Here is a 25,757-nt window from a genome sequence, read left to right as displayed (position 1 = left end):
AAGCGTGTTCAAACGGTGTGTACGACATTTATCTCCACTTTCCGGCTTCATCTGGTTGCTAAGTAGTTTTAGCGTCCTTTCTGTATACAGTTGCTAGCTAATCGTTAGCTGACTGAAATTTAGGGGGAAAAAGGGGCGAACAAAGCCCTGTCGAAAATGTGTTTAACACGATTTAGTTACGGATTGATGCATAGAATAAGGATTTCTTATCTGATTAATTCCAATAAGCGATGGGCGAATGAGGTAAGAATAACGATAATATCCTCAAGTAACGTTATTGATTAGCTAGCTTGTACATTAAGTTAAAGTTGACGTTTAAAGATGTTTAGCTTCATCAGAGGGATAACAGTGAGTTGAGATATTGCGAGAATTGTCTGGCGTAGTTGCAGCTTTGATTAAAATCGAGAACAATGTAATGACAATAAGGATACAAAACCCAAGTACTTAACTTAAGAAATCGGTTTATGATTGATTGTACCATTTCTTATTTGGTGTACAATAACGATTTAGTCTTTGTATGTGTGCAGTTTTGTTTTGACTTGCTATAATGGTAATGAATTGTTCTGTCTTTGCAGCCTGCAACAATGCTACTTTGATTTCCAGACACGATTTATGAAAGCAGAAATCTTTCCTGTCTCTTTGGGGTGAACATTTCTGGTACTCGCATGAGTTCTAGGGAGCGAGCCAAGATGGGGGACATCTTGGCAACTGAAGCTGATCTTCTTGGGATGATCAAAGAGGTACCACATTTTTGCAGCACACACATTATGCACTTTATTGGCATTAATGACGTATTTTTGCATTTGAATTGGTGTGAAACCTAATTTAGAATTTTACTGCTAACTATTGGCAATTCATAAAATTTGCAGACACATTTTGTATGTTATATGTCCCACATGTGAGTTTATTTGAACTTTGTTTTTATTTTTGTTTTTTTTTTGGTAGTACCTTAACTTCGAAGAATTTGAAGAGACTGTTCAAACTTTTGACAAGGAGTGCAAAACCAAAGGGAAGCTTGTGTCGAAGCCTCGTGGAAGTGCTCTCAGAGACTCAAAGACCCGTGTCATCCAGGTACATGATCCAGTAATGAAACAGTTGAGGAAGTTTTTGTTCCGTTATTGTAATTTATCATATGTGGTGGTACAGACTGTTATCAAATAGGAAGATTAGTAAGAAGTAGGGCACAGATTCAAGTGGACTTTGTGGATTAGTGCTAGCAGAAACTGGTGTTTTATGTAAAAATACACATGCACATTTTGAACGTTTTAAATGCCCGTACTTTGTAGCACATTTGTTTTGATCTGATTATTCTATTTTTTAATAACTGTGCAGAATTACTGTTTTATGTTGGAAATTTGCCCTTATTGTACAGTCTCTCTTTCTTATTGTCCTGTTTTTAGATTTGTCTTGCCTTAGCTTGAATATGCATGCTTCTGTTTTTATTTAACTTGTTGCTGGTACACTGGAGACAATATTTCCAAATATTCCAATATATTTCTATTCTATTTTAATGGTGCAATATGCAATTAAATATGCACAAAGCCAAATTTCCCCATCTAAGTTCTTACTTATTCAAATGTGCTTGTACTTGTTTAAATCTGACTTTTTCAGGAAGATCTTCTGAGCTCCTTTGATGACGGCGACCACAAAGTGTTCTTTGATCTCTGGGCAGAAAACATTCCCTCAGCAGTAAAAGACTCAGATGATGAAGCACAGAACCTTGAGTTCTACCTTCGTATCCACTTCACTGTCTACCCACTGAGGACACACCCGAGTAGACAAGTATGTAGATTTATAGTTCATTTATTTTTTGAGAGAAGTAATGGTGTAATTATGCATAATGTGCAGTTGTTGAAAGTGTTCACTAGGTGGTGCCACATTCTCTTTTTAAGCCAGGCATTATTGGTCATGCACTGTTTTCCTAACTTCCAGCACATCTTTCACTCTATTAGCCATTATGACTCAAATTAGCTAAACTCTAATTAAATCGTATATTGATATTTAGAAAATTATGAGCTATAGTTAGAGCTGCTTACATTATTTTAATTCCTTTATTCTGCATACTGTGGAGAGTCATTTAGCCAAAAGGAACACTTTTTTTAATGATATAATCAGCTTCTGTGACATTCAGCTATTAGTTTCAAATAAATAACGAAACTGACCAGCTGTCATCTCTCTGCAGGACCGAGCTGAATTTGAGGAGAGGATTTTCCTTTTCAAGCAGTACCTTGAAACTCGTGGATCAGCTCTGAGCCAGACTACTGAGTTTTTGCCTTATTACGCTTTGCCTTTTGTTCCCAATCCAACCATTCACCCTTCCTTTAAAGATCTCTTTCAGGTGCTCAAACTGCTCTAAAAGGCATTTCTTTTCCTGTTTTTTTTTTCTTTTGCACATTCTTTCTAATAATTCTCTAATATGTCTTAAATTTTTAACTAGGATTCCTGGATGCCACAGTTGAAGGACAAGTTGGAGAAGTTCTTATCAGTGACTCTAAAATCGTCTAAGATTCCAAGGCTGTTGACTTTATATGTATCCTTTTTCTGTGCCTCATCTATTGGCTCTGAGAAAACTCCTCTGACTGCACGCAGACCTTTGGTTTGGTGTGGTTAGTTTAGTGTTGTTTTCATCAGTGATCTCAAAGCCCTGCATTCAGAGTAAAGGGTTTTAAAATTGTAGGTAGCTTATAGCTAATAGTCATAATAAAAAGACATCTTTGCTTATAAAATGTGTCAGAATGCAAATAGTTCTGCAAATTACTTCTGTCAATGTATTCATAAAGATGATTATTACAGAGTGTAGTTTGTTAGTTAAATATTCACACATTTCACAGCAAATATATAACTGTAGCCAAGATACTTATTTGTGGCTTGTAGATGGTTTTGTATGTCCTCAGACTTAAACAAATATTTTTATTTTATTTTCTACGTTATTTGAGACTGGAGGTACCATATAGGTTAATAAATCATGATAATTAATAATTAACGGGGACAAGGAAGAGAAGTAAAAATTGTGACATTTAGTAAACCTGGATAATGCTTAAGCTCTTCCGAAATAAATTGATAAATATATGTTACATAGCTCTTTTATAGTAAAATTTAAAAGAACAGCTAAGATTTTCTTAAAAATACTATAAATTTTAATTAGCAAAAAGTCCACATTTATTTTGAAGAAATCTTGTTTTGGAGGACATTTGCCTAAGAAGAAATAGCAATAAACTATGGACGTTCCCAACTACGACCTTGCACCATGGTTCATGTTTTATTCTTGAATTTGTAATTAGTTTACCATATTTTATTTAGGTCTCATATCATCAAAATAGCAAATAGTTCTGACAAAAAATGTGAAGCTTTTCCAATACCAAACATGCTTTACAAGAGAAAAGAACTTTAAATGCAGGTAGTAGTTTTAAAATGTTGTGTTATAGAAACGCTGGATTAGACCAGTTTGACGACAGAAGGGCGTTTGTTATGCGTGACTGATTCATAGGTAATGTAAGCTTATATTGACTCTATCTTTCGTCTCTTCCCAGCACAAGATATACAAACTATTACTGTACAAACATCTATGAATTTTCTTACTCAAACAGAATGTATTGAGCTTTTTTGACTTTATTTTATCTACTGCTTATGCAAGACGTATATACGTTTAAACTGATTGTATGCATTTACTTCCAGATTAACCACTCAAATAAGAAAATGAAGAAATAAATGCTGCTTAGCTTCTTTACTAGAATCCATGTGTATTCTTTAATAAACATTATGCAGAAGGAGGGCGGAAGAACTACGAAAGGTAAATATTTGTGTCAAATATATTAAAATTTGATATGTCTTTCTGTTTGTGAAAATATGTCCACTGTTGACTGTATATAACTGGTTGGCAGATAATACAGTTTTGAATAGATTTTCAGATTGTCTAAATTTCCGTGTTTAATGACGCTTAACACAAGGAAAGTGTTTCTTTCATGAAAATACCTACTTGCATTAAGGGAGATTATAGAAGGTCTAAAGCTGTGTTTCAAAATTTACAACAAAAAAATCCCATTTACGGTTTTGTTTTGTGTTTCAGTAATAATAACCAAATAGGCATCTGTTGGATTAGAGTTAGTATTTTATCCTCTCAGTCTAGGATTCAAAAGCAACAAAGGTGGATAAACCCTCTGAGGCTTGTACTAATATTTGTTGTATTTGTTTGCAACCATTTTAAATGGTTGTAATGAAAGATTTGAATAGGTAAATACTGACTTAAGTACAATATTTAATTGTGAAATATTTAGTGCAAACAGTTGTTTGATTTAAAAATGATCAATCGGATGTTTTTTATATTCCAACTTATAATAATAGATTTCAGAGGCAATGGCACATTTTTTAATTTGCCCCTGGGGCACATAAACCTCAGTCTGACTGTGTTTGTGTGACCGCACAGAAGCCATGCAGCAGTTGCAACTTCAGCTGGCTGAGTCGGAGCGACGCATCTCCAGCTACGTACGGAAGTGTAACAAGGTCAAAGCTGACTACCATAACCTTATTGGGATCACTGCTGAGCTGGTCGACTCTTTGGAGGCCACTGTCAGTGGAAAAATGGTAGGCTGGGCTGATTGCATGTTTAAAAATGTACTCAACAAAAACATAAACGCCCCATGTCAAATATTGTTGCCATGTGGAGTTAACAACTGTAAATGAGCATTTGCTGACATTTTACTGCGCAAAAGTAATATTTATCTTGATTTGTGTATAATTTTTAATCCAACTTGCTGTCAGTGAGTTGTTTTTTTACTCAGTGCATGGGTGGGACATGTCCACTGGGTGATCAGACAAAACGAGCACAATCCTCGGACTGGGGACAATCAAAAACCTCCCCAAAATGTCAAATTTAGTCACAAGTCTTAATGCCTCAGCTGTCGCAAGTTATGCGGGAGCGTGCCATCGGCATGTTGGATGCAGGGATGTCCACCAGAGCATTAGCTGCACAGCTCAATGCCCATTATCGGACCGTAGGCCGTTTAAGAGTTTGTTTCCAACAGACTGGCACTACTGCAAATCGACCTCATCCTCGTGAGCCGCGTGTGACCACTCCAGCACAAGCTCGCCACATCCGGCTCGTCCGTCTGTGGGATTGGATAAGACCAGCAACACACACAGCTGATGAGACTATTGGTCTGGTCTGCACAACAGACGCATCACACCTAAGACTGTCCGTAACCGCCTACGAGAAGCCAATTTGGTCAAAATCAAATTCCTCAACCTGACCCATATCATGTTCAAAGGACTGTCAATCCGCTACAAATGGCCATACCACGATGTTATCACTGCCAATATGAAGATCAGTAATAAATTATTGAAAATATATTTTGAATTTCTCTATATATTGCGTAACCCTTCATAAAACTCTTATATTTGACACGGGGTGTTTATATTTTTAATCAGTGTACATGCCGCATATACAAACTAAAGACTACACATGATGCTTTGTTTTTTTGTTTTTTTGGGGGTGGGTTTTTTTGCAGTTGCAAAGTAAAGACCAGTACAGAAACAAGTCATTTGTGTTTAATAGTATTTATTTCTAATCCAAATTTTTAAACAAAAACACACATTCCAGTGAGCAGATTTTAACGTAAAAAGGACCTTGTGTATTTTTTTTTATTTTATTTTTTTTTTGCAGATTTCCCCTGAGTATCTGCAGAGTGTGTGCGTTCGCCTATTCAGCAGCCAGATGAGGCAAAGTGCTGTTCAGAGCACGGACTTCACAAGGCCCGGCACTGTAAGAACCACACACAACCACAGCTATTTCTCACGTCCGTTTCTCTCTATTCCACCTCTTTCATCAAAGATTGGAACAAGGCTTTGCGAAGCGCGTCATAAAAGTCACATAGGCGAGGGCTGTCAGTAGTCACGTCAGACAGGGCTGGACGGACTGACGCGGTGTTTGAAAAACACATAAGGATTACTAACTGATATGGTGGGTGTCTCTGTTTGCACACTCCACCGTCAGCGATAAATCAGGATGTATCCGGCAAGTAAGAACCAAGATCCTAGTTTTGCTTTGTACATACAAAAAAACTTCTCGGAAAATTACATATTGAAAATACACAAGCGAGAGCAAAAAGGGAGGAACTGTGTTTGCCTTTCATTGTAACTCACAGCAAGACTTCAAATCAGGCTTAATCTAGACTAGTGTTGGTGCCAATTTACAATCTGTAGTTACGCAGATTATGAAAACGTTGCTGTCCAGTGGATTGTGTGTGGTGCCACGAAAAACTAATGACAGTTTAGAGAGCAGTGCATTACAGTCTAGTACAACAAGTGATGGAGGACTGATGTCACCTATGTGACCATTAAAACCGTTTTACTATGCAGTGGAAGAAAGATGACTGCTGTCAGAGATGCTGATTTTTACGTTGGTTCAGACGCTTTTTGCTATTTTGTTTTCGCAATCCGAGTGCTCCAAAACGTTGAGTTGCAAAGGAGAAAGAGCGATTGGAGTTCAGCGGTTAGCTATCCTTGCCAATACACAGGGCATAATACTGCTCTACGTCCACTTACTAGCATTAACATGATTCCAAATTTACACTGCATTGTTTTAAAAAGACCTGGTTACATGTGGACAAGGTCTTAACCTGCTGTCTCCACTTTAAGCCTTTACAGAAGAGTTTCTATCCTCATAGTGGTGCTTGCAGTCAGTGGTCTTTGACGTGCTGTTGTATTCCTCCTGTGAAATCTTGTGTTTGTATGGTTTGATCTGAACGAGCCTTTTTTTTTTACTGTGTGTGTTTTCTTTGTGTGTGATGCTTTTGTCCACAAAGGGATATTACTCTATGAGTCCGTATGATGATGGCTATGTAAGTTTCATGTTTACATCTTTTTCTTCCATCATCCCTTCTGTCCCTACCGTCCATCTTGCTTGTTCCACTCTGTATCGTCTCCCCTCACATCATAAAATGTAACTGCTCTCTGTCAACATGAATTCATTTCTTTGCCTGACCCCATGCTCAGTTTTTTATATTTTTTTTTCTTCTTTCCATTAGATTGCCCTAGTTTAAAAAGATGTGTCTCTATCTGTCTGCTTAAGGATCCTTTTGTTAGCCCGGTTATGAGGCCATAGTGTCTTTCAGACTCTACCTCAATATTGTGTCCTATTCTTTCACCTCTTGCTTGTGTCTCTTTTAAAAGCAGTTTCAGTTTTATCCTGTTACATTCTTTGGTATTTTTTTTTTAACATGTTAAATAAAAACTTTAATGAGAGTAGCCAACACAAAGTGCATTTTTCCCACAGTCAGGCTGTAAAACACTGCAGATGGCTTTAATTACTGGTAATAAATGGGATGTTTCAGTATCAATGACAGAGTCTGAGGTTTGACATTCATCATTTTCCGGGTCAAGTCGCAGAGAAGAAAGATGGACACAGTTAAAGACTGAATAGCCAGAATGATAATTCATGTGTTTTTAAACGGTCGTTGAATTGGATCATTTGAAGTGATTGTACACAACGGTGAACTCTTCAGGCAATATGGGCAAGGATTATCATTTTTATTGAAAAAAAGCAGAAAAAAACAGTTATTTTAGTGTTCTAATTTCCCTCAGGTTAAATATAAATTTCACGCTGTTTCCACAGACACATTCAGATTGTTTCCTTGTCTTGGGTCATATTATGTTGCTTTTTGTCAAAAGTTTATTCATTATATTTTATTATATATTTGAGCTGAGATGTAACAGCTGTGAGGACACTACCCCACCTGTTTGGTGACGGTTCTTTGCCTGAATGTTGCATACTGCATGGACAATATTACCCACAAGCCCCTTCACTGTGTATATCAGTGTCCAGCATGTTCAGATAAGGCATGATGAATGCATGTATTATATTATACTAACAACTTAGCTGGTGGAAACTACATGAAATGAAGATTACAGGAATAATTTGAACACTTGCATGTTTTATGTTCTGCTTTGTGTAAAGTAAACTAAAATCATGATTATTAGACTGAAACAATAAATGTTCTAAAATATACATCTTGTTTTTTTCATGTACTTCCTGTTTTAGGCCTCGTCCATGCTACGTGCATCTATTGCGCTACAGTAAGTGTTTAATTGTATATTTTTTGTGCAGTTTATTTGGTCAGATCCTAAAATGTAAAAAATAAATCATTGACACGCAGGAGGCCTAAGGAGGTGCCAATGCTGCCTTCTCTGGACTATGACAAACTGAAGAACGACTTGGTTGTCGGCTCCGACAGACTGAAGTGTCTCCTGCTGCAGGCTCTGCGCTGGGTAGGAAGGGTTTTAGGAGATTCTTATATCGTTACTTTGCAGATTAATTTTCATTTCCTTTTTTCAGTTCTCAGAAGCTTGAGTCCATGTTGTTTCTGCTTCGCTGTATCTGTCAAATGATTGCATGCTATTACATTTCTTTTTATCAGCAGGAATGGAACTATTTGAGCCTTCAGCTTAGTCTAGCCTTTTTAATTAATTGCTGATCATCTGCACACATTGAAACTGTCCCCTTGGTAGAAGTAGCAACAGCTCTTCTTCTTAAAGGGATGTTTATTATCATCTTATTACACATTGTAATTTTTGAGCATAACAAAGAGTACCATGAGGGCTTAAGTAGTAACTGAATTAAACATAGCATGATATTTATCTTATTTACATGATGGATGAAGACTTTTTAATCGTTAAATTCTGTTTGTGTAGAGAATAACTCGCTCACTCCCTGGTGAACAGAGGGACACGGTGCTTCAAGCCTACATCAGTAACGACCTGCTGCAACGCTACAGCACCAATAAGGTGGGCCAGCGGTTTCTGTGGAAATGCTTGAATTGGATAGAAATCCTAAAGCAAATGTTTACGATTATAACAAGTCTTAATTGCTTTAGTTAACTTCATGCTCGCTGAAGTTCTGAGCATTTAACACCTGAATCGGGCTTTTATGGTGAACGTTTGACATGCTAACACTAATAAAGGAATATACCATCTGCCCTGTAATTTCACTCTGTACATAAAGAGGACCTAACCTCTTTAAAAAAGCCTGCCCTGTGCAATTCTAAAGTCCAGTTCAGCGTCATGAATCATTTGATGCTCTGTGCTGATTTAAGGTTTGGTGCCTTTTCTGCGTCGCATCTGAGATGATGCGTTTGATGGACGATCAAAAAGTTTTAATGCTTATAATATTTTCCACTATAACTGTACTAATGCTGGTAATTATTAAACTCAATTACTATTTTATTTTTAAATAGCATGCAACTCGGTGTATAAAGAATGTGACCTACAGACAACCTGATCTATTTTGGGAGCTTGTCACTATTTTCTTTTTAATTCTTCTTGATTTAAGATCGTCGTGTTGCCCACCCCTGCATGAAAATGGAATTTGTTTATATTACATTTAAATTAGTAGTAAAAATGCAAACTGAAAACACAAATGCAATACTGCCAGAGGGTGATCAAGTAACAATGCATGCATGCAAACTTTTACCGTCCACTTGAACCTTGAGATGAATGCAAATGTTTTAAGACGCTTGCAGATTATTTAGATGATGTTGACTTTAGAGGAAAAGAAACTCAAAAATGATCAACGATAGTGGTTGCTCGGAAGTTTGTTTTAATCTACATGCAAAGAAATGACTCTGTGTTTTTCCTTTGTCTTAGAAAGCTGTGCTTCATTTGATGAAATCAGCAAACGAGGTTGTCCGTCAATACACTGCCCGCCTCATCAATGCATTTGCTTCCCTTGCAGAGGGTATGTTCCTAATAGCCTTTGGTTTTGCATCTTTATTTCTTGGTAATATGAGTCATAGCCTCGTTAAAGTTTCTTGTGGAAATGTAGATTGATCGAAGACCTCAGGACTGAAACCACTAATAATGCTCTGTAGCAGAATGCAAATGATAAGGAAAAGCAGTTTATAAAGAGGCTGGAGTAAAGTTTTCTGTCTCTGTTACAGGGAAACTTTTAACGATTAGCATATGATCCAGCCAAATCAACCAAGTCATACCAAGTCATACTAATGCCAAGTATGGCATTATAAACACTGTTTTCGTGGAGTTTGTGTTGTTTTCATAGGAGTAAAGACTTACTTGCTTAAGTTTAACAAGTATTTTGTTTTCTGAATTATTGCTGATAGTCGTAATTTAGTTAAACTGAATGTGATTTCATATTTTGTGGAGAAACTTGAAAATGTTCAAGATTACATAAGATAACTTAACTTTTTTTACCGCCTGCTCTATTCATGATTACAGGCCGGATTTACCTCTCCCAAATTCCAATTCTTGTGAAGCTTCTGACAGAAACACTAAGGAGGGAGGAGAAGGACTCGATGACCCGGGAAAATGTTCTGGTTGCCCTTCAGAAGCTCAGTCTTAGGTAAAAATGAGCAGTTTTTTCTCATGGTTACAGCATAATGAAGGTTGTTTCACAATAAACATGTGACTACAACCCTCTATTATAGATTTAAATTTCCATCATACCGCTCAGTCTAGATTCATGATCTGCATCACCTGAAATGATGCACAAGACAATGAGCATCACAATCCTCATGCAGGCTTTTTAAATGCTTTCTATGCTGCAGATATAAGCAAAATTGTGCACCATGCTCAATATGTTATTCATCTCAGATTCTGCTGAGATGCATTCAGTCAATGCGTTTTTCAGATTAGCCTCAAACTGGAGGATCGTTCAGTGTCTCCACTCATATAGTTACATTGCCTCAATTTTATTAAATAAAGGAGAGAAATTGAACAACTATAAAGCCAGTCGGTGACAGATGGATGACAACATGAATGCTTTCAGAGTATAAATTAACCTGCTAAGCTGGCTGACGTAAACACTCAGGTTTTACATCTCTACTGCATAAAGTTAAAATCATGAATGACTCATGAAGAGACGGAAACGGATTTCGGTTTAAAGCGGTCAGGACTGTGGTATCAGCTATGTTATTGTTACTCTGAGGTAAATTTGAATCAAATCATGAATGCAGATAAGACTCATAACACTCTTACCCTAAATAATGAAGATGGTATTTAAAGCAGAATCCAGAAACTCTTTTTTTTTTTTTTTTTTTTATATGAATGTCCTGTTTATTAGAATTTAGGCTTTGCTGATGAGAATGTATAATTGTGGTGCCCTTGTTAGGAGAAGCCAGCAGACAGCCATGATCGAAGATGATCTTATTGGCTGGCTTGTGGATGAGCTGCAGGACTCGGACTGCCTCAGTGACTACACCCTGGAGTATTCTGCAGCTCTGCTTATGAACTTGTGTCTGCGAACCAAAGGTAAGAGAATGAAAAACATAATGTGGGTGAAGATAGTTATTGCATTTCAGATGTTACAAAACTAAACGTAGGTTCATTAAGAGAACGCTAGAGCGTCTAAACGTTACGTTGCTTCATCACTTCTGCATTATGTCGTTTTAGCCAGCTGTTTGTAGTTGTACTGTAGGAATCAACCATTGGTTTTAGTCTTGCTGGTACAGTTTAGATGTTAATCTTAAATTAACCTCTGGAGTTTTAAACAGTAAATTAAATACACAAACAGTAAAAGTGACCTGATGTTAAAGGCGTGTGACCAGTATACGGAGGCCTTTGTCCTGACGTGGCTGTCACAGGTTCGAATCATGTTCCACTGACTTTTGCCGCATGTTTTCCTCCCTCTCCCACGACCTGCCTTCCTGTTTGACCACTGTCAAATGGAGGTCGCTCTAGCCGGAAAAAATAAAAAAAATAATACACAGAGTTGATCACCTTTAAAGTATCGGAGGAATATACTTACCAAAAGGTTTAGTATCCCTGCATCCTACATTTAGAAATACCAAAGTAATTAATCTTGATGGAACTGGATGGAATGGAGTCATTGTTTGACACAGACAAAAAACTGCTGTGATGTAGCGTTCAACAGAATCTGAGCATCTTGTTTTGAATAACTGTCCACTTGTAGGAAAAAGGAAGTGCGCGGAGAACGCCAAGCATGTGCTCAAAGTTCTGACTGACCTCCTCGGACATGAGAACCATGAGGTAATTTACACATCTGTCACCACATGAACACAGACCGTGCAATAAAAAACTCACGGACCATTTTTATATATAACACATACAAGTTATTTTCTGCTGCAATATAGCTTCCATATAAATGAACGAAGTAATCCGTGCCACTGTAGATTTGCTATCAGGCCTAAATAAAGTCTAATGAAGTTATGATGTTAATGTTTCCTGTTTCCCTCTCATTGCATATTTTACTCCACACAAAAAGCTTAATCCATATTTAAATTAGATCCCAAATCAAATTTTCTGGATATCTCTTAAGACAGAGTTTGTGTTTGTGTTTGTTGGTGTCGGTGCGGCCTTCCTCAGATTCGGCCATACGTGAATGGAGCTCTGTACAGTATCCTGTGTATTCCCTCCGTGCGACAGGAAGCCAAAGAGATGGTGAGATAGCAGAAATACCATCGTCTGTTTGGAGAAAAGACTTTGCACGGCCATTTTCCTTCCTAATGTCAGCACATAGACCTTGTGTTTTTGAAAGTATGGAGATGAAAATAGATTTACAATGTAAATTATGGTGCCTAATAACAATCCCTGATTCATTTTTGAAAAAGTACACTTATTATACAGCTCAGAAATGCTGCAAATGTAACAACATCACCACTTAGTTCATACTCACTCTCTTTGAGTGCTTGCATAACTTTTAGCGTTACCCGTGTGTTCACCTTTGAATCTGTCTCTATGCTTTATGTTTAGAGTGTAGAGGAGATTCTTCGTTGTTACAACAGAGAGGAAAACCCGGACCTCAACAGACAAATTGAGTTCATCATTAAGCAGCTCAACTCAGGTTAGTTAACTCAAATACATTTTTACTTTAGATCCGATGGGCAGTTCTACACAAAGTCAACCATTTATGATCAGTGTGGATGGGGCTTTTCCTTCTACGAAAACAATCTCTCAATATTGAGACATAGTTTGCAAAATGTTATTGGTTTTTTTTTTTCTTGTTTGTTTGTTACTCTTCAGTATTTTAGCTGTCGAGGATTTCTTTAAGTCCTTGTGCTATTTTTAACCCAGGTGATGAAGAAGGGCCAGAGTCAGATGATGAGGAAGAAGAGGATGACAATGATGTAAGGCATTTAGATGTATTAATATTTTTACACTTATGTAGCAAAATGAAATTCTTATTGAGAGTGAAAAAGTTTGTTTTCCCACCAAGACCTGGTTAAGAAGGCAGAAAAAAAAAAAAAAAAAAAAATCACTACATTATATGCCTCTCTTCTGATTGTACAAATATCTGAAACCTTATGAAAGACAGAGCAAACACAAATACAAGCCTTGTCTCATAAATACATATTTATATATCAGTAACATTTGGTTCTATGTTAAGGCGGCGGGTGATGTGTGACAGAATGAATGTTTTGGTAAAGTTGTTCTTCAAGATGGCAGTAAACAGATCTTGTTGCTGTGGATACATTTTTACAGGAGGATTTAATGGAAATAGAACTTGATAAAGAGGAAATTCTTCAACCCCAGCAAAGGGAGCTGTCTGGGGAGACCCTGCTCACCACTGAGTATCTTGGGGTAGGAAAATAATGCTCCATAATTTTAAGTTAATTATGCTATTTTCTTTCTCTTTTTTTAACTAGTCTGCCTTTACCTAATGAACAGCGTTTACTTTTGGACTGTTGTACTGCTGGTGCTCAAGGTGCATCGCCTGCTACTGGGACTTTTGACAGTTTGAGTTTTCTTTATAATTATAACCTTTATTTAAATTATGCTGTGTTTTGACATTTTCTTATCAATGTTTTGTTGTTGTTGTTGTTGTTTTAGCCGATATATTCCCTTTGCCAACATCCGTTTTTAAATGTGTGTTCTTTTAACTTAAAGTTAAAATATTTTTGGATGCAGTGAGACACAGATTTTTACGTCAGTGTCTCAAAGTACATGTGCAATGATACTAAAGTTGGGTTTCCACTTCAAAAAGTGGCAAACTGTGGCAGCTATAACTTTTTGGGGGGCAGATTGCATCAACTTCAGTTATTAAACACTGTAATTCATGTTTCTTGGAAATGTGGAATGAATCTTGTTTCAGACTGTAGCAGTTGCAAATACATCAGAAGACTGGAGAACATCCACGTCTAACCCTGATCTGAACTCCAGTTGATCAAGTATACAAATTTAAGTAAATGTCTTCATGTGGTAACTTTACATAGTAACGCTCCTGCAAGCATTACCGTGAGCCAGGCATCACCGTGTGTCAGCAGCAGACATTATTACATGAATGTGTACAAAGAGTCACAGAGGCACTTAGGGTTCTGAATAACTAAAGGTTCAGTGCAGAACAATGTCTTCATCCTCTAATTAATAAAGATATAAAACTGTGGTAAAATGTTTAGCATGTGGCTCTTATGTCGTAGATCATGACAAACATGATGAAAGTAAAGAGGAAGTCAACACCTTTGGCGTGCCCAAACATTGATGAGCCCTTACAACGGCCAGTCACCCCGAGTTCTCATCGAAATGCAGGGTAAGTTCAGTTCATTTATCATAAAACATATTTTTATGGTGTCAGGTCTTTTTTGATTCAAAGTCTTTATTAAAGTTGCCTGACTTCTGGGGTCTTTCTCTTCTGAGGGTCGATTAGTTCACACCAACACAGTCATTTTGTCATGAAATCATTGAGCCATTTTTGCAGTTTGTCTTGCATCTTTTGTTATGCTAAACTGGTAATAAAGCTTCTATTGGCTCAGAAACTGATATAGTGGGTCAAATTAAATATGTTTTCTAAAGCCTGAATTGCATTGTCATACACTGAATACATTTAGAGGTCATTTTGCAATTTAAAAATAAAAGAAATAACCAAAGTTGAGGTTAAATAAGTTTTACACTTTGTCAGTATACATGTTGAGATATTTTTACACTATCTAGAATAGGTAATGTTGTATACGATTGTATTATTTTTAGTGAAAATCATCCCAGCAGTCAGTGTGGTGAGGGCAGAAACAGGGAATACCCCCTAAACAGACAGAGAAGTGAGGAAGGGAGTCTGATCCCCTCCTCATACAACTCTCGACCTCCGACACGTTCTGGCAGCCGACCCAGCACTGCCGACTCCCTTCATCACAGCATGGGTTTGTAATATTTTTTTTTTCTTTTTCCATATTTGATTCACTAATTATTCCATAGCTATAAAAGTATTCCAACTCCAGGGAATAGTAAAATAATCCATCCTTGCCTGTACATTTTGTGGCATGTGTTCATCACATATTTTTAGTCACTGAGTCTTTCTGTATTTTGAGGAAAGATCTAATTTCCCTTCTATCGTATCAGATTTATTTGAAGTGATGCCCGATGTCTTTGGGGAAAATGAGGCACTTCCAGACAAGGAAGTTGCAGCAAATTCCTTGAAATTTTTTCTTCAGGGATACGTTTATCGGCAACCCAAGCACCAAAGGCTTTATGAACTTCTTTTTCTTTCAGGAAGATAGAATAACTGCCAAGCATCAGATTTTTCTCTGTTTGGGAAAATTCAGTCCCAGACTGTCTTTTCTTTTTGTTTGTTTGTTTGTTTATACCAGTGGTCTCAAACTCCAGTCCTCGAGGGCTGATCGCCTGCAAGTTTTAGATGTCTCTCTGCTACAGCACACCTGGCTCCAATCTGACTCATTAGCAGAGCTCTTTTCGCTAGTGAGCCAGTTTTAAAGTGTCACTTGGCAAGGGACACATCTGAAAGTTGCAGCCTTCGAGGAATGCAGTTTGAGACCACTGGTTTATACCAAAACTTTGTCTCAAAATAAAAAAGACAGATGTTTGTTCAAATTCCAATAATGGCTTTATTGATCTCTTACTTTGTCTTGTGTCACAACATTCAGACTCAGAATGCGGACGGTTCTACCAGGACTCAGAGTTAGACCGGACATATGAAGATCAAACCAGAAAAGGACAGTCCCAGGAGGGACACAATGGGCACTCCGTCAGGTAAATGATACCCAAAATTTACTCGCCTGCAGACAGGCGAGTAAACCCCCCCGAAGGAAGGTACGTGAAGGTGAAGGAGCACGCGTTACATTTCGCAGGTGGATGATACGTACACAATATACACTCGCTCTACCCCCCGACCCCCCATACGTGAAAGGTATCTTGCACGTAGCCAGTTTTAAAGGTAAAACTCGCTATATTTACCCCATTATGGGCGCGAGGTCAAGAAGCGTAAGGGCGCTCAAGTGGATGCAAACACATCATCGGCGCGCCGCCCCCTCCAGACGGGGTTTTGACGCCCCCTCTGGTGTAGCGCCCCTATGCGTTGCATACGCTGCATACCCACTTTTTGAGCCACTTGCCTGCAGACTTAGGCCTCTTCCTTTGGTCCATTATGACTAATACTGCATCACTTCTGTTTTGTATCATTGCTAGCCTACAGTAAGTCTGTCAGTGAGCTCACTAGAAGTTACAAACAACTACAGCACTCTGCACATTCATTGACATTCCTGATAAAAATGTGTAAAAAACAAAAAAGTCTGTATGAGAATAATGCGGATGATTTTTGGGGAAGCCGAGGTGGTGTTGCTCAGACGAATGCAGTACTAGTAACCAAAATACCAACCACTGCGTGCACACTAAGCCAGGCTTCCACAGTTTTTTCTAGCCAATTCAAAAAAAATTTAATATCAAGAGTATTAAAATGTTGAGATGACAAATATATCACACACATGTACCACTGCTACTGAATTTACTCAGTTCATTACCCAAACAAAATATTACTTATTCTGAGGCTAATCTATCCAACGACGAAGACGAAGATTCACTCACTTTGCCAAACACGGAGTGGCTCCAACTGCCTCCTACCAAACCGACTTTCTGATTAATTCAACTAATAATTATTTGATCTCTTTGGATTTTAACTGTCATTCCTAGAGGGTGAGGTGATTTTTTTTTTTAATTAAAAAACAGACAAAAAATGAGACTGTGATGTCCTAACAAAAGTATCATATCTTGTCCTGATGCAGTAGCACCCTGTGAATTGTGAGCCCTTCATCTGAATAAACACACTGCTCAAAATGAGTTCATGTTGGTAGAGACACGCATATTACGGTCATGACGAGATGCGACGCTTCACAAACAGCGATTCCCTTCCACACATTTACACTCGCATAATGGCAAACAATAGAATAAAACCTCTAACATCAGAATCTTTCACACTAGATATATTTTCATTGCTTTTCACAGTGAGATTACGTTTCTGAAATAAAAGATAACTGTGCCTTTAAGGCTTCTTCCAGATCTTTACCAGACGTGCAAATAAAACTGAAGGTTTCTGAGTCGAAGGGTTTCATCCCTGCGCTTTCCATTTGGAACTGATGTAAAGCAAACCTAGCAGAGCAGACATCTACAGGGCTCCCTGTATGCCGTGACATGTGTTTCTAAAGGTGTGCGTCTGCAGACAGGCTTGGCAACAGTGCCAGACACCGATGGGTGAGTCAGCACTGCCAAGCCGGTGTGTGAGACTGCGACATGCGTTTAAACAAGCTGCAGCCACAAAGGGACCCATTCAGTCCAGCTTCCCATGCTTCTTCCCTCCTCTAAATCCCAGAGGAACTTGACTCCCAAATACCGCCAAGAGTAATGAGTCCCAGGAAGCCCCTGCTCCCCCATCCCCCAGGAACGTAAAACACCTCCACAATACAGCCTGGCTAAGGTTAAACAGAACAACCTAATTTCATTAGTCTGGATGACAAGTCTTTTATGCTGAGATGAAACAGGCATTCATTTTGGGGAGAATGGAGCCTTAGCAACACAGCAATTTGGCAAGTGCCAGATAAGCAGGTACCTTTTTTTTTTTTTATGTTGTTTTCGCACCAGTAAACACATTTGGCTCTTTCATGTTAAAGTAGTCCTTTAGATGCATTGACAGGCATTAGGTGACACTTTGGGAAAACACTGTTTCCATTTCTTCCTCCAGCGGTCGACTTTATTGGCCACACTTAAGGTCAGAAGGCTAGAAAATCAATGCTACATCTGCCCCTATTCCGCGTCGCTGCTGTGCAGATGGCAAGTATCGCACCTCCACCTATGTTCAGAGATACGATCATGTCACACAATAGGCAGCGCTGGCAGATCATATCAGGGTGGTTGGCGACAGTGTGATTATCGAGAGCAGAAACGAGCATGAAATCCATCTATTCGACATGGTATAGGATTTCTGCACAGGATGTTAGCCATTTGTCTGCAGCCCGATAAAGTGGGAGAACGCTGTGTAACTGGATGCAGAGGAGTTGTTTATTCATTCTGATAACATTTCATTTCATTCCCACTCAATGTTCATTCAAAGGGTATCAGGAAGGATTCCTTATACCTGTTCGATTTCTCACAGGATTTTCACCTGCCTAAAGATGATTTGTGGCGTATCTTTGAGGTAAAACCAGATTTGACACTAGAAGTGGATGAGTGGTGCTTCAGCATCAGGAGATGTGACAGGTTCTTTTTTATTATTTTTTTATTTATTTTTTTTGCTCATATATGTTGCTACACAACTTGGCAGCAAAATAAATATCCATGCAAACTAAAAAAACACCCATTACAGTGCATTGAATTTTTTTTTAATCCTATTGCAGAGTATTTTCTTTATATAGTAAGAATAAGTGTTTTCAACGTCCATCTCAAAACACAATTAAAAATGGAGTTTATGACATGCCAAACGTATCTACAATGAAGATATACTGTATGTTTGTTTTTATTTATACCTTTGTTTGTTTTATTGTGACATAAATACCTGGGGGGAAAAAACTTATAGACTGAGTCTACTGAAATCCAGTTCAAGCAATAATCTGTGATGTTACTTGGATGAAAGCAGCAGATGCAGCTAGGATTTACCAGAACTAAATCCTGTTTTTCATTGAAAAAATATTCTACAGCATCCTGTATTCTGAGTATCATTACACTAAATATAGATTCCCAAGTCTCACCAGGCATCAGTGGAGTATCACCAGAAACTGAGGCTATTGACTGAAAGTGATACTTTTAAATATTAAGGTCAAGAACTTGCCCAAAGTTGATATGTGATACGGTCCTGATTTCTTTTCTTTGTGTCCCCCCATATGAGCTTAAATTTGACTCTGGCTTTATCTTGTGATGCATGAAATCCTCATCAAGGATGAAAGTTTGTCTCTAAACCAAACGAAAGTAGTCATTCTGGATATTTTTTTGAGGTTTTATGCCCGAAAACAAAGTATTTCAAGTTTTGTTCTTGAGTTATTTAGTAAATAATTTTTGTGCTAAAGCTAAAGCTTTTTGTGCTTTAGCTTTAGCTTTGCACAAAAAGCTAAAGGTTTTTATTTTTTTATTTACCAGCACAACCCTGTGTTTTAGCACAGGGTTGGTCTTGATCAATGGTCTTTAAAAGCCTGACCTACCTCATCTTATCAGCAATGTTCTATTTGTGCTAAACCCATTGCTACTTGATTCTGTAGACCTATTAGTAATAATGGGTTTGCTTGGCCAGTGAAACAGTAAAATTCATAGATTTATGACTTACCAAAAAGAAAAAAAAATACTTTTTTCATATCATATCTGGTTTAAACAGCTTTTCTCATTTACTCACGTTGTTTTTGCCTACTCTTAGTTCTTTCTTTCTTAGATTGTCTGAAACGTTTAAGTGTGTCAAAAAAGCAAAACATTTGAAAAGAGGATGGAGTTTTTAAGAGTTTTGAGAGAACCATAATCACACATCTGCTCAGTCAGATCATTTACAGGACAGTTGTGTTGATGAAGGATCTGTCTGTCTTGCATTATATCTCACTTTCTGTATACAAAACGAAGAATGCATTGGTGACCAAAGCAACTCGAATTGCATTGCACTTGTCATGTGACCTACATGTCAGCATTATCCGGCTCATAACTTAGTCCCTCTTTTAAATTATTTTGAAAATAATAGGTTCAAAAACTTTACTGGTAAGTTATTATGTGCTCGCCCTGAGTACATTTAAAATGGCCAAAGTGGTTCATGTCCAAAGTCGTTTATTTGTCAGAAATCCTTTACTTGTGGATCTGGTTCCATAACCACTGACCGTCTTGGTTGGGGTTTTTTTGTTTCTGGACAATTTTTTAATGACCACAAAACTCTGAAAGTCTTTTTGTTCTCTGACCATCAGTGACAGCTACATCCTTGGGTTTGTGAGCTCCTCCAAGATCCCCCGGACACCTGATCCCCCCATTAGCCAGAACAGTGATCACCGGAGTCGTGAACTTGCTCTGGCACCCCGGTTCTCCCAGTCGGAGCCACAGCAGGGCAGTCGGCCTGCCAGCTCCACGGGAGGAGGAGGGAGCGGAGGTAAGCGATAGATATGGGGGACAATCAACACCAGACAGCCAGTGTTAATCAGCCATGTGTTTTCATGCCTACCCCAGTTAATGACTTGTTCTAATCTGCCAGCAAGTTTGGGAGAAACCAAGCCATGATTGAAGGTTCAGTGCCTTTAAAAAAAAAAAAATCAAGCCAATAATAGCTTATATTTTACGCCAATTTAACAGACATAGGCAAGTTTCCTATTCTCAAATATGAGTTTCTTGCCCATTTTGTAGCAAGTATTTCGAACTTTGTCTTTGGACTTTGTCTTTTGGAACTTTGTTCTCAAACTCTTTGCATACAACTCTAGAAATGATTGTTGTGGCAAACTAAGCTCAGCCAATATTAACAAGCAATTCATTTCTTTGACAAATCTAGTCCTTATAAAAAAAACAAAAAACAAAAATACAATGGTCAAGATTGTTCAAATATACAGATCAGAGTTCTCTGCTTAATACACAGTAGTTTTGAAAATGTTTTGACATTACAAAGTTTTACTTAAAACTCTTTCCCAAAAGATTTTTGCCTACAGACATGATGCATAGTGGACCTGCAAAATGCCCGTTCAGCTCTGACATTCGGTGAGAATTAAACAGTAAATAGCCATCTCTCCCTGGTAACTGCGCTGTAAAAGCGTGGCTTCAGATATGGTCTTTAGTTCTTTTACACCTCAGTGTTTGAACTTCCTGGCACAGTCTCATTCTGACAGTCTTCCCTCTCTTAGCCCCCTCCTTCCTGCCTCACACCGCACACTTTCGTGTCTTTCACTGCTCTTCACAAACGACTTTTACTGTAACCACCTGTTCCGGCTCTCATCTGAGTACTATTCATCCAGCACAACAAAAAGTAGTAATTACTGTAAAGTTGTCGAGTCATGCCCCAGTTTCCCTGTTTTCTTGGTTTTCTTTGTCATGTGTGTCTTCAGTTACACAGTTTTTACTCTGTAACAAAATCCTGGATTTCATTGTTTGACAGCTTATGTGCAGTCTTTTGTTATACATGTTTCAGTGTTTGTGTCAAGTCTAAACAGTCAGGTTACAGAAAATAGCCGTTTAGCAGGACAAGTTCTCTCATAATAATCAGACTTGAGCAAATCATAACTAGTGTAAAGTTTTATTATGAATGATAATAACTTTAGCATTATTATTATTATTATTATTATTATTATTATTATTATTATTATTATATTAATAAAAATGCTAAAAGACTAGACTTCTAAGAATAGTCTTTTTATGTACAACATGGTCCTAATGATCATCTATCGGGGATTTCTTTCTTTAGTTTAATTTAGACCAAAATATTATGTCTGTTATTAATTTTAATCTATTTATCAGTTGTTGTTTTTTTAATTGATGGTTTATATAGGGCTGTCATAAAAATAAATAATTTTTTTTGTTGCTCCAGACAATTTTTTTTTTCTCAAGTTTTATCAGAACAATACAGTGACTATCATTGTTATTTTTTTTTTCTTAAATAAGCAAATAGGAAAGTCAAACTGGGTTAAGTTTATATTAAACGAGCAAAGTCAATACTCTGCCCAGCCCAATCAGCTTTATTAGCTTTTCATGTCATATCTCACATAAAGAACTTGAGTCACAGCAGAGAGGATCTGGTGCTCTTAAGCCGTGGCGATAGCATCTTTCCCTGCTTCCATGCATCTTAACTGCATTTCATAAACGATTACCTCGGGCTCTTCCGCCGGCTGACTCTTACCATGAAGCTTGTAATGGCACCTAATGGTCACTCAAAGCCACCGCATCCTCCTGTGAGTGTGTTGCACTTTTGAGGTCTGGCAAGTGTCTGACATCTTATTGCCTCAAGAGGAAATCGCTTACTGTAATCATTGCAGACACACAGGGCAAAAAAAAATTTAAAATAAAGTTTTGTCCAGTTTTGCTGCGAAACCTCTGGAGCTCTCATGTTCAGCAAACCTGTTTATATTAATTAACTTAAATGCCGCCTCTTTGTTTTGTTCAACTCTGGCCTCACTGCAGGGATGGAACACCAAACCACACACGGTGGTTCTGCTAACCCACCTTTTGTATGCACATTAGCTATGACTGACTGATTCGCTCGCTTGCCAAAGGAGAAATAGAGGAAGTGTTTGAGTTACTGAGCAGGCCTGACACTCAGGCAGTGCAAACAAGGAAGGTGAGCCTCTGTCCTCTCCTCATACCGAGATCATTATCCAAGTTAAGACAGGTTGGCAACGCTGGCTGAAAATGGTGACAGGTTCCCCTCCCATTGCCATGCAAACAGATAAGGCAGAGGAAGTACATGTGTATTTGTAAGAACTGTTCATTCCTGTTTTCAGAGAAAACTACCATAAAGACATCAGATCTTGTTTCCTCTCTTGCTCAGACGCGTTCTCTTTATTCCCATAATGAGGCATATAAAATTCATATTGGCGTGACATTAAAGAAGTGCTCTTTGGTGTGTGTTTTTGCTAGCTACTCTTGAAAAGTAAAAAAATAGATATATATTGGATTTTATGTTTATCAACTTGGTGAATGATTAAATAAATTCCCTGTACTTGTATGGTGCTTGATCTTGTCCAGAGTAAACCAAAGCACTTCACACTATCCACACACACATTCACACTCTGATCAGGTCTGGTCTGTCACACCAGCCAAGGCCTATGTCAAGCTGAATATTGCTCTTAAAGTTCAGGTCTTCTGCCAGTGTCTCTCTGCCTCTTTAGTAAAAACTTTTAAATGATGTTGTTGCATTTTCATAATCTGAAACTGAAAAAAAAACATGTGCTGCAGTTCTTCAGTGGTGAATTTTTAGACATATTTATTTTTTTAACTCTGTTAAATGCTCCTTACTGTACATATTGGCAAGATAAACTTTGACCCCTTCCTTGTTTACCACAGTTCCAACTGTTTTAAGTGTTTTAGTTATTGCATTTTCACATTTTTAGCTGTGTTCTTCAATGACTTGAGTAACTTAATTAATAATCTAGAATTTCCTGATGAAGAAATACCATTTACATTTATACTTCAGTATAGTTTTTTTTTTTTTTTTTCCTCCAATGTAAACCTTTGAAAATGTTATATTTAAACACACATGTGAGATTCTCCAAAAAACCAGATTGGATAGATATTGCACCAACCATCCATGCATCCTCTCCTCCTCTTGCTCCTTCTCCAGCCAGGCACTCAAAGAGGAGGTGAGGAGGGAGCTGTCACCATGGGGGGAAGCGTTATCTGTCCAGGAACGTCAGGCTTCCTGTAACATCATCCCCCCCAGGTTGCGATCGGGGTCAGGCCAACAGAGACGGGTAGGGATCGACGGCAGCATTGAGAGGAGCCAGAGGAGTGTGTCAAACAATGTGTAAGATTGTGGCTCTAAATCCCCCCCACACACACACACACACACTCCCCCCCTTCAGCACACACGGCTCTGGCAACGTGATATGATGGCAGACAATAATCACAACAACCAGCGAAGCAACTCAGTGAATCAAGAAGTTTCTGAATTTCTTTGTGTGTTTGTTATCTTGCCGTGGAATAAGTCAAGCAGTGCACATGTTTTGCATTTCAGTTCAGACCAGTAGCATTAATATTCGGAACCACTGAAAATAAGTGATTGTAGGTCCATTTTACAGTCTGGGTTATCATTTCCACTTGTTCTTTTTTTTTCTTTTTGGAGATGAAGAGTCATATCATTCAAACTTAAATAAGAAAAAATAAATAAATACTGTTATTAATAAATACTGAATAAATACTCCATATTGCTTTTTTTTAGGGGGAGGGGTATGGTTACTTTGTCAATCAGTGTTTATTAATTTCATGATTTATTTACAATTGTATTTCATTGTTTATTTCATAATTGTGATTCATTTTGCGACACCTGTAGTTTGTAAAGCTACCTTGCGTATTTTGTGGATTTTTCTTTGTTTGTTTCGAGTGCAGTGAGCTGAGAGGCTGCAAATAAGCCTGCGAAATGCATAAAGCGGCTTATTTTGACATGGTACGTCATGGTATGTGTTGACATACCATGGCGTACCATGTCAACACTTTTTTTTGACATCGTATGTCAAAATAAGTGTTTCAAAATAAAAGCCCTTTTAGAAGTCTGTAAAACTGTGATTGACAAAATAACCTCCTCATTTATTTATTTATTTATTTAAATGTATTTTAAATGTTTTGTTTCATCGGGATGTTTATTTGTTTGATGGAGTATTTTTTTATTGTTTCTCAATAACAGTATTCATTTATTTAATATTGAATGAAGGACTCCTTTTTTCTGAGCTTAATGCATGAATCAGACTTGATCTGTGTCAGGATTTAGAGTAAGACAAAATGCAGTATGTCAGCAATACTCTGATTTTTTTTTATAAGGTTTAAATTATTTGAAATATCTAGCATATATATATATATATATATATATATATATATATATATATATATAATGCTTAAAATTATAAGGAAAAAAACCTCACCTTGTACAAAAGCAGTGACTTCCTCTCATCTGACTCTCTGAGAGATGCACTTATTGTAGTTTGGCTTTTCTCTGATTGCCTGAGTGTTTTAATTGTGTTTAGAACTTTCAATATGATGTTTTTTGGAAAAATTACTTGAATATTTGTGATTTTCTTAAATTCAGCATACTTTACATTGTTCTCCTGCACTATTTCATGTATGGTAATGTGTATATTTATGTTCAGTGCTATGTTTCTGATGTAATATGGTTTTAAATAAATTTGGTACCTGACCTGCTTCTTTGTCTTTGCAGTCTGACTTGCTGGCTACAGTTGCTGTTAAGTTCAGGAAGTTTAGTTATTTAAGCTTTTTTGGTCTCTAAGTCAAAGTTATTTATACTTTATCTTTTGTTGATAAATAATCAAATGGTACCAAAAAGAAAAGACAAATGATATTGATGATTAAAATAAACATTTTGAAAGTCTCAGAGATTCCAGAATCTCCTGCATATAAAAACTGCGTTTTAATATTACCCATAAGTTGCATAGTTCTTGTGTTTTTCATTATAAAATGACAACTTTTCATAGACTTGTGTAACTTTGCCCACCTCTGAAGACATGACAAAGTAAAATATGTGGTTTTAGTGAGCAATATGTGTTTTTGATTTTATTGTTGCGGTCACATGACCTTTATTGTTTTCACTCTACTTAATTGTGAAAGCAGCTTTGTGTAGTGTACAATGTCCGAGATATATTTTTTTCCCCCTTGGGGACAATAAAGTATCTAACTTTCTATTTATCTATAGAATAATAATAATTATTCATTATTTTTAGTTCTTCAAGATGCATTAGTCATTGCTGCCAGATACCTCATCTGCTTCCAGCTGCAAATGTGTATTTACAATGTGCATTGTAAATACACATTTACAATGAGAAATGTGTATTCTCATTGGACGAAAACTAACAGAAGTCTCCTCATATCCTAGAGGCTGAGAGACATTTGACCTGATTCCCATCCTACTCATT

At 37.5% G+C, this 25,757-nt stretch overlaps 1 protein-coding gene across 2 annotated transcripts; it reads left to right on the top strand.

Annotated features, from left to right (window-relative positions):
* Nucleotides 1-54: 54 nt before the first annotated feature.
* On the top strand, nt 55-23,991 carry armc9 (armadillo repeat containing 9). Of its 2 annotated transcripts, XM_015050610.1 has the most exons (26): nt 55-243; nt 576-740; nt 946-1,071; nt 1,612-1,782; nt 2,183-2,338; nt 2,438-2,530; nt 3,766-3,790; nt 4,424-4,581; nt 5,660-5,758; nt 6,801-6,836; nt 8,036-8,070; nt 8,151-8,262; nt 8,686-8,778; nt 9,637-9,727; nt 10,225-10,348; nt 11,117-11,256; nt 11,918-11,994; nt 12,331-12,405; nt 12,718-12,808; nt 13,039-13,091; nt 13,447-13,545; nt 14,382-14,491; nt 14,929-15,095; nt 15,837-15,942; nt 20,112-20,290; nt 23,459-23,991. In XM_015050610.1, exons 2-26 carry the CDS (start codon nt 666-668, stop codon nt 23,479-23,481), a joined length of 2,514 nt encoding a protein of 837 aa, XP_014906096.1. In that variant the 5' UTR covers nt 55-243; nt 576-665; the 3' UTR covers nt 23,482-23,991. The 2 variants fall into 2 exon arrangements, with proteins under 2 accessions (XP_014906096.1, XP_014906097.1); XM_015050611.1 differs by lacking the exon at nt 6,801-6,836.
* Nucleotides 23,992-25,757: the final 1,766 nt, after the last annotated feature.

The sequence above is a fragment of the Poecilia latipinna genome, unplaced genomic scaffold (genome assembly GCF_001443285.1).
Source record: "Poecilia latipinna isolate Pla-1442-1.1 unplaced genomic scaffold, P_latipinna-1.0 Scaffold1001, whole genome shotgun sequence".
NCBI classification, from domain to species: Eukaryota; Metazoa; Chordata; class Actinopteri; order Cyprinodontiformes; family Poeciliidae; genus Poecilia; species Poecilia latipinna.
This window is presented reverse-complemented; position numbering and strand designations above follow the sequence as displayed.